The sequence below is a fragment of the Ranitomeya variabilis genome, chromosome 1 (assembly GCF_051348905.1).
Source record: "Ranitomeya variabilis isolate aRanVar5 chromosome 1, aRanVar5.hap1, whole genome shotgun sequence".
NCBI lineage: Eukaryota > Metazoa > Chordata > Amphibia > Anura > Dendrobatidae > Ranitomeya > Ranitomeya variabilis.
In genome coordinates, this window is record NC_135232.1 from 359,845,900 (window position 1) to 359,859,831 (window position 13,932).

General features: G+C 42.7%; 2 protein-coding genes across 2 annotated transcripts in view; one reads left to right on the plus strand and one right to left on the minus strand.

Moving 5' to 3' along the window:
* The window catches only part of ROR2 (receptor tyrosine kinase like orphan receptor 2), a 241,288-nt gene that overhangs the window by 86,558 nt on the left and 140,798 nt on the right, over nucleotides 1–13,932 (minus strand). Inside the window, exon 2 of the mRNA XM_077299925.1 lies at nucleotides 4,184–4,264. Coding sequence (XP_077156040.1) covers nucleotides 4,184–4,264 — 81 coding nt within the window. The remainder of the gene's footprint in view (nucleotides 1–4,183; nucleotides 4,265–13,932) is intronic.
* Nucleotides 1–13,932, plus strand: part of LOC143818798 (histone-lysine N-methyltransferase SETMAR-like) — an 83,407-nt gene that overhangs the window by 59,093 nt on the left and 10,382 nt on the right. The gene's annotated exons all lie outside the window — the stretch shown is intronic.

Genomic DNA, 13,932 nt, shown 5'->3' on the forward strand with positions numbered 1-13,932 from the left:
GACTGTATCCAATAATCCAATCACCGCATCCAATAATAAACACCTTCCTAACTGCTTTAGTCCTGATCCACCATCTTGTGACAGCAACTCCTGAATGACCGGAAGTCAGAGGCAACAGGCACAAGTTCTCAATGTAAGTCTATGATGCCTTGTTCTGGCTCTAATGAGTGAGTTCTGGATCGCCCAGAAAACACTGGAGCGATCCGGCAGGTCACAATCTGTAGAAGACGACCAGAGCGGCACCAAGAATAGATGAAGACGGCGAACGGTGAATATAATACTAGGGGAAGGGACCTTTAATTAGTGGCACCACTCCAGTGCTGAAATAAAAAAAAGTTGGGGTGGTGTTTTAAAATATAAAATGAGTAATCTTGCAATTTTCACACTGGCTATTGTTTTTACCTGTCCTTTCAGAGTTTACAGCAATTTTCTTATCATTGGAGGCAAGATTACAATGACTGCTAACACCTCTATAAACATCTGATAACACAAGATCCAATATTCACAATAGACGAATGTCACGGTGACCCTTCACAATGATCGCACCCATTAGATGTACAAGTGTTTTTCCTGAAAAAACAAGTGAGAGTTTATAAAAGCCCTAGCAGCTAGTGTGAAAGATTCAAGGTTTCTCTCTCTTTTTTTTAAAATAGTAATAATAAAAAAAGAAAACATTGCCATAAAAATATATGTAACACAAAAATCTGGTTTAAAATAAACCGGTAAGTTATTTTCCGAAGACACGTTCCCTTAAAGGTTCTTATATGCAGTTTTCCAAAAATTCCTGATTCTATCACAACATAAAGCAGACATGTATAAAAAAGTAATATAAACAGTGTAGTCCAGGCTTGAAGCACAGCATAAGTTCATACGCCCATATGAAAACTCACAGAGGTGTCGGCAAGGTATGTGGTCCACACCATACAGAGAGAATGTTTGTTTGTTTACTTACTAAAAAGAAAAAAATATTAATCCCAACCCAGGTGAAAACATGCCAACAGCAGAAGCAAGAAATCTCTTTCCTGAGGATAAACAACATTCTCAAGGAAAACAGTCTTGACTAATTGCTTCCTTACTCTGCCTTGTACTGGCCAGTTTGCAGCACAGGCTCAGATCTGTGACTACAAAGGTAGACTGAGTTATTAAATGGCCAAGATGATGGAGCATAAACCATGGCAGACTAATGCCATTGCCGCCTAGGCTGCTTCACAATGCCTATTTTAGCCATCAAGCGTGTGCCAATTATGTCACTTTAACATTAACTTGTAGATTGTGAGCCCTCGCGGGCAGGGTCCTCTCTCCTCCTGTACCAGTTATGACTTGTATTGTTTAAGATTATTGTACTTGTTTTTATTATGTATACCCCTCCTCACATGTAAAGCGCCATGGAATAAATGGCGCTATAACAATAAATAATAATAATAACAATAATAATAACTTTTCAAAGAGGTGTACGGTTCTGAATGTTAAGAGAGCACTGAAGATGGCTGCACATGAAACCTCATAATCTGTTCTCTAGGATGTATACTAAATATACCAATGGACCAAGACGAAAGCATCAAACAAAGGTCAGTTTGAAGCCACTTTGAAAGCTATATTATGGCACTGCATAACTAGCAATTCTCAAATATATTGTTAAGTAACTGGTGTACTTCATTTACAAGTGACATTATCTTTCTAAAATCTTGTTGCATTTGGAACAGAGAAAACACAAACTCCTTGCAGATGTTGCCTTTGGTGAGATTTGAACCCATGACCCCAAGCATTATAAGTACACCATGCTGCCCGTACAACAGGACAAACAGGACTGATGATATGTTTCAATTTTTGGAAATCCCTTTAAGAGAAGAGCCCTGTAAGCCATTATTAAACTATTCCTTGCTCTACTGATGGAGTCTAATTTGATCAGTTTACACACGAAGGACTATCTGCAAACAATATGAAGACTATCAAGCAAGCAAACAGTTCATATTCCTTGGTCGCATACAAAAGCAAGCTGAATCAAATGAATTAATGTTGCTGATTTACACAGACATGTATCTGAAGTGTATAGTGGAGTTCCACCTCTTCTCTGACGTCAGAAGTTGGAGGTAAGAAGATTGGATGCGTTGGATTATATGTTTTTATTTAATCTATGCAGCCCTCAAGGTAAGTAATTTTTTCCAGTTGCTCATTTAAAGGGAATCTGTCACCCCCGGGACGTATATGACCTACTAATATGGGCATACAGGTGATAGAAATGTTACACTAGTCCTACCTGTCTGCCTCATGTTAGCGGTCTAGTTGTGGAGATATCTTATATTCTTCCCTTATGTTAATGATTTCTTCCAGGCTCTGGGGTGTGCGGTGCCTGGAAGTAATCCCTGGCTCCTCTCCTCATTACAATACTACCCCTCCTCCCACACATGTCATTTGTGGCGCTGCTCTACCACTACCTCAGTTGTGGCGCTGCATTCAGGGATCTTCTGTGCAGGTGCTGGCGAGTCACTGTGACCTCTGGCGTGCGTGCCGATAAGGTGCTCTTCTCACTTCCTCCCTGCATAGCCATTGCTAGGAACCACGTATACATAGCGATGACTATACAGGAAGGATGTGAGGAGAGCACCTTATCGGCGCATCCGCCAAATGTCACTGTAGGGGAAGTCCTGGATTCCCAGCAGTTTTCCATGCGTTGTACAGTACCATGTAAACCTATGGAAAACCAAATTCGCTGTGCACATGCTGCGGAAAATACCGCGCCGAAACGCTGCGTTGTATTTTCTGCAGCATGTCAATTCTTTGTGCGGATTCCGCAGCATTTTACACCTGCTCCTCAATAGGAATCTGCAGATGTAAAACCGCAGATAAATTACCTGCAGAGTTTTCAAAAACGGTGCAGAAAAATCTGCACACGAATCCGCAATGTGCGCACATAGCCAAAAAGTACGGTAAATGGGTCATCAGAAAAAGACCCATACTTTAAACAAGTTTTTAAGTAAAATGTATATATCAAGAAGATTTGGTGATAAGTTTTTCTTTTATGTGACTAACTTCATTTAAAAAAAAAATCTTGCCGTTTTTACCCTGGTCATTAAGTCTCAAAATAAACTAACAATGCACTGCAATCATTTCTTTGTCTAAATGCGCAAGAGTTCAGGATAAGACAGGATCTACTAAACAGAATAGATGACTGTCACAACTCACCTCCTCCCCTTCCCTGCACAAAGACCTCTGCACGGATCACAAATCATGCCTGGAAAACTCCCTCATAAGTATATATTTAATCTATTGTTTCCTATGATCCATGTGTCTGTTACCAATTCTGCTTCTATATTCTTTCACCAGGATGTTGTCACCTGCCTGATATCTACTCAGGGTCTCTGCCCCTCCATCATGCTGCTCTTAGATGAAGTAGCAAACACCTGGTGATAGATTTACGAGCAGATCACGCAAGATGGCCACTCGTTTGATAATGTACAGAAAACAGAATAATGTATCACCTGAATAAAGATATCTGATTTTAATTAGTAAAACATAGTTGTTACATACCCATCAATTCTTCTTTATGTTAGTGTCAACTGACATTGTACATTTTTACTATTAGGAGTTTTTTCATTTCCACTCATTTTTTATACATATATATTTTATGCACTGTTCATTCTGTATTTATGGTATTTAGCTCAATGGTAGTTAATACGTGTAGAAACATATTTGGGGTTAGGTGTTTGGTTTCCAGAACATTGTGGTTATGGGTGTGAAAACGTTGCACTGCATTCGTCTGCAGCCAAGATAATGATGCAGAGGTCTCCTAATTCTGAATGTGGTCTGCATCAAGAAGTTTCAGTAGCTGGGTTACTTTCCAGTATACCACGAAGTGTAAAGAAATGGAAGTCTGACTCTCACCACCATGACTTTGTACATATTGTTACACTCAGCAGACAATTCAATTACTTTTCTGTATTTCAGTTTGCTAAATGAAAGACATGTACACCAATGATTCACTCTTTTTGTCATACGCTTTGACTTGAGTGAAAAACGTTGTCGCATCCTGTCCCAAGGGTGTTGGGATGCTCAATAATGTAAATTATAAGGTGCAGGTATAATGTGTTAGAGCTCTCAGGCTGTATGATATTTTGATATACAGAAATTTCAACGATTAGGTGAATATCATATGAAGGAATTCATCAAGAACTGTCTGACTTACCCCGAGGAGTCGGAACTAGTCTATCATGACTGTCCAGTTGCCCCAAGGGCTCATTTGAATTGGATAAATCACCTGTTTCACCTGTAACAGAAGTAAACATCAGTCAATAGAAATATTTCATTATAAAGTCAAGCCTTAACGAAAAGGATGTCCATGTAATGATCATCTCAACAACTATTTACTAGTGCTCTCACAATCTAACCTCCAGGACTATGAAGCACCCCTACAACACAAATAATATGCCATTGGAGTTCCCAGTCAGAGAATTACCGACACATTTCTTGTATCCCTACTATGCTTACATGATAACAAAACCAGCTAAATCATAAAAGGCACATATTACATATTTGTAAATAATAATACATTGTAATTATGCATTTTCAAAGTGCATGGGACCTGATGGTGCATCAGAATTAACTATTAGCCTACATTAAAAAACAGCACTAGGTATATATAACTACACAAATAAGAGATAGTACAGTATATAGCAAAGAGATACCGCCTGGTCTATGCCAGGCCCAAAACACTCTCACGAATATGTAAAGTATCATAGCATAGAGATTCTATTAAAACATAACTTTTAATTTGAACCTTAAAATATCACAGGGTATTAAGCAATATAATATACGTAAAAACAACCATAAAGGCACAGTTGCCCAAAAACAATCCATTCGGTGTCTCACTCATCATATAATATGCACAATGGAAATCTGGGTGTATATTAAACATTATAATGAAAATTGTAAAGATCTCACCCAAGCCAAATTAAAGGACGTGATGGTTCGTAGAATTCCATGGGCATCAGATGAACTAAGGGACATGGAAAGGCTCTGTTAAGCCCTGTCATGCCCCATGTGTATCTACCAGCCAGACGAGGGCAGTACCCAGGTGTGGTACTAATCAAGCCCCAAAAAACAAAATCTCTCCCAAAGCATTTCCACCTTACTAATAAGGTTTCTTCAGGGGAGTGTACTTGCGGGGGGGGGGGGGGGGAGGAAAAAATGGCAGTGAGTGCCAGATGTTGTCAGTCTACAATATAGGAGATCACAAAGAGTCCTGTAGTGACAGGGACATTCTGGTTTGGTGTACAGAGTGCTGCAGCACTGTCATGAATCCCCAATGGCTAGGAATAGCACAGGACAAGCAAAGTATAACAAAATATCGGACGAGCTCTAGGGTGATGGAACCTGGGCTGACCGCTGCCCTACGCCTGACAAACGCAACTAGAGATAGCCAGGGAGCGTGCCTACGTTGGTTCTAGACGCCACGCACCAGCCTAAGAGCTAACTAGTACTGCAGAGAAAACAAGACCTCACTTGCCTCCAGAGGAATTAACCCCAAAGGTATAGTTGCCCCCCACATGTATTGACGGTGAAATGAGAGGAAGGCACACACATAGAGATGATGTATATAGCTTTAGCAAATAGAGGCCCGCTGAAAACTAGAAAGCAGAATGATACAAAAGGGGACTGAGCGGTCAGCAAAAAACCCTAATCAAAAAAACCATCCTGAGATTACAAGAACCCATGTGCCAACTCATGGCACATGGGGAGAACCTCAGTCCACTAGAGCAACCAGCTAGCATAGAGACATTCTAAGCAAGCTGGACCAAAAACCAAACAACTGAAAATCAGCACTTAGCTTATCCTGAAAGATCTGGGAGCAGGTAGGCAGGAACCAAACAGAGCACATCTGAACACATTGATAGCCGGCAAGGGAAATGACAGAAAGGCCAGGTAAAATAGGAAACACCCAGCCTCTGATGGACAGGTGGAAACCAAAGGCCGCAACCCACCAAAGTCACCCAGTACCAGCAGTAACCACCAGAGGGAGCCCACCAACAGAATCCACAACAGTACCCCCCCCTTGAGGAGGGGTCACCGAACCCTCACGAGAACCCCCAGGGCGATCAGGGTGAGCTCTATGGAAGGCGCGGACCAAATCAGTCGCGTGAACATCGGAGGCGACCACCCAGGAATTATCCTCCTGACCATAACCCTTCCACTTAACCAAATACTGGAGTTTGCGTCTGGAAACACGAGAATCCAAGATCTTTTCAACAACATACTCCAATTCTCCCTCCACCAGCACCGGAGCAGGAGGCTCGACCGAAGGAACAACGGGCACCTCATACCTCCGCAACAACGACCGATGGAACACATTATGAATAGCAAACGATGCTGGGAGATCCAAACGAAAAGATACAGGGTTAAGAATCTCCGAGATCCTATAAGGACCGATGAACCGTGGCTTGAACTTAGGAGAAGAGACCTTCATAGGGACAAAACAAGAAGACAACCACACCAAGTCCCCAACAAGAAGTCGGGGACCCACGCGGCGACGGTGATTAGCAAACTGCTGAGTCTTCTCCTGAGATAACTTCAAATTGTCCACCACCTGATTCCAAATCTGATGTAGCCTGTCCACCACCACGTCTACTCCAGGACAATCCGAAGATTCCCCCTGACCAGAGGAAAAACGAGGATGAAACCCCGAATTACAAAAAAAAGGAGAGACCAACGTGGCAGAACTAGCCCGATTATTAAGAGCAAATTCGGCCAGTGGCAAAAAAGCAACCCAGTCATCCTGATCAGCAGAAACAAAACACCTCAAATAAGTTTCCAAGGTCTGATTAGTTCGCTCCGTCTGGCCATTCGTCTGAGGATGGAATGCAGACGAGAAAGACAAATCAATGCCCATCTTGGCACAAAACGTCCGCCAAAATCTAGACACAAACTGGGATCCCCTGTCAGAAACGATATTCTCCGGAATCCCATGCAAACGAACCACGTTCTGAAAAAACAAAGGAACCAACTCAGAGGAGAAGGGTAACTTAGGCAAGGGCACCAAATGAACCATCTTAGAAAAGCGGTCACACACAACCCAGATAACGGACATTTTCTGTGAAACCGGGAGATCAGAAATAAAATCCATGGAAATGTGCGTCCAAGGCCTCTTCGGGATGGGCAAAGATAACAACAACCCACTAGCCCGTGAACAGCAAGGCTTAGCTCGAGCACACACTTCACAAGACTGCACAAAGGTACGCACATCCCTAGACAAGGAAGGCCACCAAAAAGACCTGGCCACCAAATCTCTTGTACCAAATATTCCAGGATGACCAGCCAACACAGAAGAATGGACCTCGGAGATGACTCTACTGGTCCAATCATCCGGAACAAACAGTCTTTCTGGTGGACATCGATCCGGTTTATCCACCTGAAACTCCTGCAATGCGCGTCGCAAGTCTGGGGATACGGCGGACAATATTACCCCATCCCTAAGGATACCAGCAGGCCCAGTGTCTCCAGGAGAATCAGGCACAAAACTCCTGGAAAGAGCATCTGCCTTCACATTCTTTGAACCTGGCAGGTATGAAACCACGAAATTGAAACGAGAAAAAAAATGACCAACGAGCCTGTCTAGGATTCAAACGCCTGGCAGACTCAAGGTAAATGAGATTCTTGTGATCAGTCAAGACCACCACGCGATGTTTAGCACCCTCAAGCCAATGACGCCACTCCTCAAATGCCCACTTCATGGCCAAAAGCTCCCGATTACCCACATCATAATTGCGCTCGGCGGGCGAGAATTTTCTAGAGAAGAAAGCACATGGCTTCGTCACCGAGCCATTAGAACTTCTCTGTGACAAAACCGCCCCCGCTCCAATCTCGGAAGCATCAACCTCCACCTGAAAAGGAAGTGACAAATCTGGTTGACACAACACAGGAGCAGAAGAAAACCGGCGCTTAAGTTCCCGAAAGGCCTCCACGGCCGCAGGAGACCAATCAGCAACATCAGCACCCTTTTTAGTCAAATCAGTCAAAGGTTTAACAATACTGGAAAAATTAGCAATGAACCGACGATAAAAATTAGCAAACCCCAAGAACTTCTGAAGGCTCTTAACAGATGTAGGTTGTGTCCAGTCACAAATAGCCTGAACCTTAACGGGATCCATCTCAATAGTAGAAGGAGAAAAAATGTACCCCAAAAAAGAAATCTTCTGGACTCCGAAGAGACACTTTGAGCCCTTCACAAACAGAGAATTGGCCCGCAAAACCTGAAACACCTTCCTGACCTGTAGAACATGAGACTCCCAGTCATCAGAAAACACCAAAATATCATCCAAATACACAATCATAAACTTATCCAGATATTCACGGAAAATATTGTGCATAAAGGACTGAAAGACTGACGGAGCATTGGAGAGTCCAAAAGGCATTACCAAATACTCAAAATGGCCCTCAGGCGTATTAAATGCGGTTTTCCACTCATCACCCTGTTTTATCCGCACCAGATTATACGCACCACGAAGATCTATTTTAGTGAACCACCTAGCCCCCTTAATGCGAGCAAACAAATCAGTAAATAATGGCAATGGATACTGGTATTTGACTGTAATCTTATTCAGAAGGCGATAATCTATACAAGGCCTCAGGGAACCATCTTTTTTTGCCACGAAAAAAAAACCTGCTCCCAGAGGGGACGAAGATGGACGAATATGTCCCTTTTCCAAGGACTCCTTAATATAATTCCGCATAGCAGTATGCTCTGGCAGTGACAGATTAAATAAACGACCCTTAGGGAACTTACTGCCAGGAATCAATTCTATAGCACAGTCACACTCTCTATGAGGAGGGAGCGAATTGAGCTTAGGCTCCTCAAAAACATCCTTATAATCTGACAAAAACGCAGGGATCTCCGAAGGAGTCGATGAAGCGATTGAAATCGGAGGTGCATCATCATGAACCCCCTGACATCCCCAGCTTAGCACAGACATTGTTTTCCAGTCCAGGACAGGATTATGAGTTTGTAACCATGGCAGACCAAGCACTAGTACATCATGTAAATTATATAGTACAAGGAAGCGAATCACCTCCTGATGAACGGGAGTCATGCGCATGGTCACTTGTGTCCAATACTGCGGTTTATTCATAGCCAATGGTGTAGAATCAATTCCCTTCAGAGGAATAGGAACTTCCAGAGGCTCTAGACTAAAACCGCAGCGTTTAGCAAATGACCAATCCATAAGACTCAGGGCAGCGCCTGAATCCACATAGGCATCGACGGAAATGGAAGACAGTGAAAAAATCAGAGTCACAGACAAAATGAACTTAGACTGCAGAGTATCAATGGCAAAAGATTTATCAACCCTTTTTGTGCGTTTAGAGCATGCTGATATAACATGAGCTGAATCACCACAATAAAAACACAAACCATTTTTCCGCCTATAATTTTGCCGTTCACTTCTGGACTGAATTCTATCACATTGCATAGTCTCAGGTGCCTGTTCAGAAGACACCGCCAACTGGTACTGGTGCACGGGTTTGCGTTCCCGTAAACGCCGATCAATCTGAATGGCCATAGCCATAGACTCATTCAGACCTGTAGGCGCAGGGAACCCCACCATAATATCCTTAATGGCCTCAGAAAGACCATTTCTGAAGTTTGCAGCCAGGGCGCACTCATTCCACTGAGTAAGCACCGACCATTTCCGAAATTTCTGACAATATATTTCCGCTTCATCATGCCCCTGAGAGAGGGCTAATAAAGCCTTTTCAGCCTGAATCTCTAGGTTAGGTTCCTCATAGAGCAATCCCAATGCCAGAAAAAACGCATCCACACTGAGCAACGCAGGATCCCCTGGTGCCAATGCAAATGCCCAATTCTGAGGGTCGCCCCGTAGGAACGATATAACAATCTTGACCTGTTGAGCAGGGTCTCCAGAGGAGCGAGATTTCAAAGAGAGAAACAATTTACAATTGTTCCTGAAATTCAGGAAGGTAGATCTATCTCCAGAAAAAAACTCTGGAATAGGAATTCTAGGTTCAGACATGGGAGTGTGAACAACGAAATCCTGTATGTTTTGAACCTTTGCCGCGAGATTACTCAGGCTGGAAGCCAAACTCTGGACATCCATGATAAACAGCTAAGATCAGAGCCATTCAAGGGTTAAGAGGAGGTAAGAAGCAGCTAGACAGCAATTAAGGGCTAGGCAGCAAAACTCTGAAGGAAAAAAAAAAAAAAAAAATTTTCCTTGAACACTTCTTTTCCTCCTGCTTCAGCCCAAACAATTAACACTTTGTGGGCCGGCTATACTGTCATGAATCCCCAATGGCTAGGGATAGCACAGGACAAGCAAAGTATAACAAAATATCGGACGAGCTCTAGGGTGATGGAACCTGGGCTGACCGCTGCCCTACGCCTGACAAACGCAACTAGAGATAGCCAGGGAGCGTGCCTACGTTGGTTCTAGACGCCACGCACCAGCCTAAGAGCTAACTAGTACTGCAGAGAAAACAAGACCTCACTTGCCTCCAGAGGAATTAACCCCAAAGGTATAGTTGCCCCCCACATGTATTGACGGTGAAATTAGAGGAAGGCACACACATAGAGATGATGTATATAGCTTTAGCAAATAGAGGCCCGCTGAAAACTAGAAAGCAGAATGATACAAAAGGGGACTGAGCGGTCAGCAAAAAACCCTAATCAAAAAAACCATCCTAAGATTACAAGAACCCATGTGCCAACTCATGGCACATGGGGAGAACCTCAGTCCACTAGAGCAACCAGCTAGCATAGAGACATTCTAAGCAAGCTGGACCAAAAACCAAACAACTGAAAATCAGCACTTAGCTTATCCTGAAAGATCTGGGAGCAGGTAGGCAGGAACCAAACAGAGCACATCTGAACACATTGATAGCCGGCAAGGGAAATGACAGAAAGGCCAGGTAAAATAGGAAACACCCAGCCTCTGATGGACAGGTGGAAACCAAAGGCCGCAACCCACCAAAGTCACCCAGTACCAGCAGTAACCACCAGAGGGAGCCCACCAACAGAATCCACAACACAGCACCTTCTTCAAAAAGGATTCTCCCTTTGTGAGGTCCTACATTGTCTCAAGTAGACTGACAACATCTTGCACTAGCTGCCTTTCTTTCTCTTTCCCCCACCAGTACACTCCCCTGATGGAACCTTATTATTAAGGTGGAAATACGTCAGGAGTTTTGGTCTTTGGGGTCACCTAGATTAGTACCACACCTGGGTACTGCCCTTGTTAGGGTGAGAGTCACGCATGGGGCATGACAACCCTTAAAAGGGCATTTCCATTTCTCTTATTTCATCTGATGCCCATGGAATTATACGGACCATTACCTCCTTTGGCTTGGGTGAAATTTTGATAATTTTTGTCTTAATGGTTACGTACATTCAGATTTCCATTATACATATTATATGGTGAGTGAGAAACCCATTGGATCAGTTTTGGGCAACTGTGCCTTTATGGTTGTTTTTACGTATATTACATTGGTTAATACCCTGAATCTCTCTATTCTATAATATTCCACAAATAGGAGATACTCAAAATATTTACTATATATACAGAATACCAACATCTTTAAAAATAATTAAAATTATATCAACATTATAGGGAAAAGTGGCATCACAGGAAGCAAGAAACACGAGGGTATACACACATGAAGATATCAAATACTTGGTATGATAAAAATGGGTGACTGATGGGACATCAAACATGCAAAGTGCCGTAAACGTAGCTAATAAGTACTAATGGCCGGCCAACCATTTGTTTCATATCATGATTTAATCTAATCATGTCTGTATACCGTTCTATTTTCCTTTCTTCCCCATCATGTAAGCCCTTTTAAATTATTTTTTTATGATGGTGGTATTTCCTTATACGTAATAAAGATTTAGAATACCGTATATACTCGTGTATAAGCTGAGATTTTCAGCACATCTTTTGTGCCGAAATTGCCCCTCTCGGCTTATACACGAGTCATTGCCGGCAGGGGAGGGGGGGGGGTAGTGTGGAAGCGCAGAAGACATCATACTCCCCCTCCTGGTGTCATCGCTGTATATCAGTCCCTGCATCTCGGGCGCCGGCATCTCTTTTTCTGTCTTCCTTCCTATGCTGAGTGGTCACGTGGTACCGCTCATTAAAGTAATGAATATGCACACGTCTACACTCCCACAGGCGTGGAGCACATATTCATTACTTTAATGAGCGGTAACACTGACAGCTCAGCACAGGAAGGAAGGCAGGAAGAGAGATGCTGGTGCCCGAGATGCAGGGACTGATATGAAGCGCCAGGAGGGTGAGTAGGACTGGGGGAGGGTGAGCCATGCGATATTCACCTGTCCCCGTTCCACCACTGTGCTGTGTTTTCCGCATCCTCTGGCTGTGATGTTCAAGTCAAAGGGCGGGATGATGTGGTTAGTGCGCGCACTCTGCCTGAACAGTCACTGCCGAGAGCCGGCGATGCTGATGAGCAGCGGGCAGCGACAAGAGGTATGTCTTTTTTTTTATCGCAGCAGCATTATAAGGGGCATATTTTAATACGGAGCATCTTATGGGGCCATCATTAAACTTTGTGCAGCATTATATGGGGCATATTTTTCTATGGAGTATCTTATGGGGCCATCATTTACGGGGCTCCTGATTCAATATGGATATTCAAAAACATTTAACCTACTGATGTCTCTATTAATTTTACTTTTATTGGTATCTATTTTTAATTTTGAAATTTACCAGTAACTGCTGCATTTCCCACCCTAGGCTTATCCTCGAATCAATAAGCTTTCCCAGTTTTTTGTGGCAAAATTAGGTGCCTCGGCTTATACTCGGGTCGGCTTATACTCGAGTGTATACGGAATCTTCATATTTGTTAAGTTTGCATTTACCTGGCGTCGTAATTGAATGCATGCCCATATTACACGGAAAGAAACAGAGTCATGAGAATAAACTACCGTAGTAGGGTAAATAGGCTGTTATTCTGGATCTGAACGGTCTCATAAGATCCATCTAGACCTCAAATTATAATATAAACAGGCATAAATAGTAGAAATAGATAGTGGTACATCATTGTATAGTGTGGAACCTTTACTATCATTTTGCTTCCCAAAATTAAAAAATACTATAGAAATAGCAATAATGAAGCAAACTGAAATAATGGAGGTTGCCAAAGTGCAAGTCCCAGTAGTCAATGAATCAGTTCTATTGTAGTGGCTTAATCACTGCATTAACCCAACGCCCCAATGATTTTGAATGCTGTGTTACACGGCTGACCATTAACACAGAGACAGTAGTTACGTGAGGCCTTTGACATTCTTAGAACACAAACCTCCATAGAGGACTGAAGGCCAAATAACGTATGTTAATAGTGGGAGGTCATTTCCATTCATAGTTAATGCTATAGAGGGATCTGAATAAATGCAGATTTCATGCTGAGGTCTCCCAACCATTATTGAGTTTCTGCACATTATCTGGGTTGGAATGCTTGCTCGGGCTCATTAAAAGCAACCCGGCCTGCTAAATACATCTCTATTCACATTCTAATTTCATTTTGTGCATACACTAATTTCCGCATTGCTATAGAGCAGTCAGATTCAGGCTTTGCCGTTGGCCAGGCCAAATGGTTCTACTGTTACATAAAAACATTTGTAATCAATTTTAGGATTGCTTTCTTTGGCGAGCTGCAAAATGTTTATTTTCACAATGTAATGGCACAGTACTTAGGAAAAATTGACTTGCTCCAGCACAACTACAATAGGCACATTGTGCACTCAGGCGAATATTCGTAAGTGGTGGTTCAAAAATATATCAGTGTACCAATGGGGTAGGCTCGCAAGAATTTTCTGGCTATAGCTAAGAAACAATTGATGCATGTAAGACAGGCTTTATTGAATGACGGAGAATAGTTTAATCATTACTGCATATCTACATTTCTAAT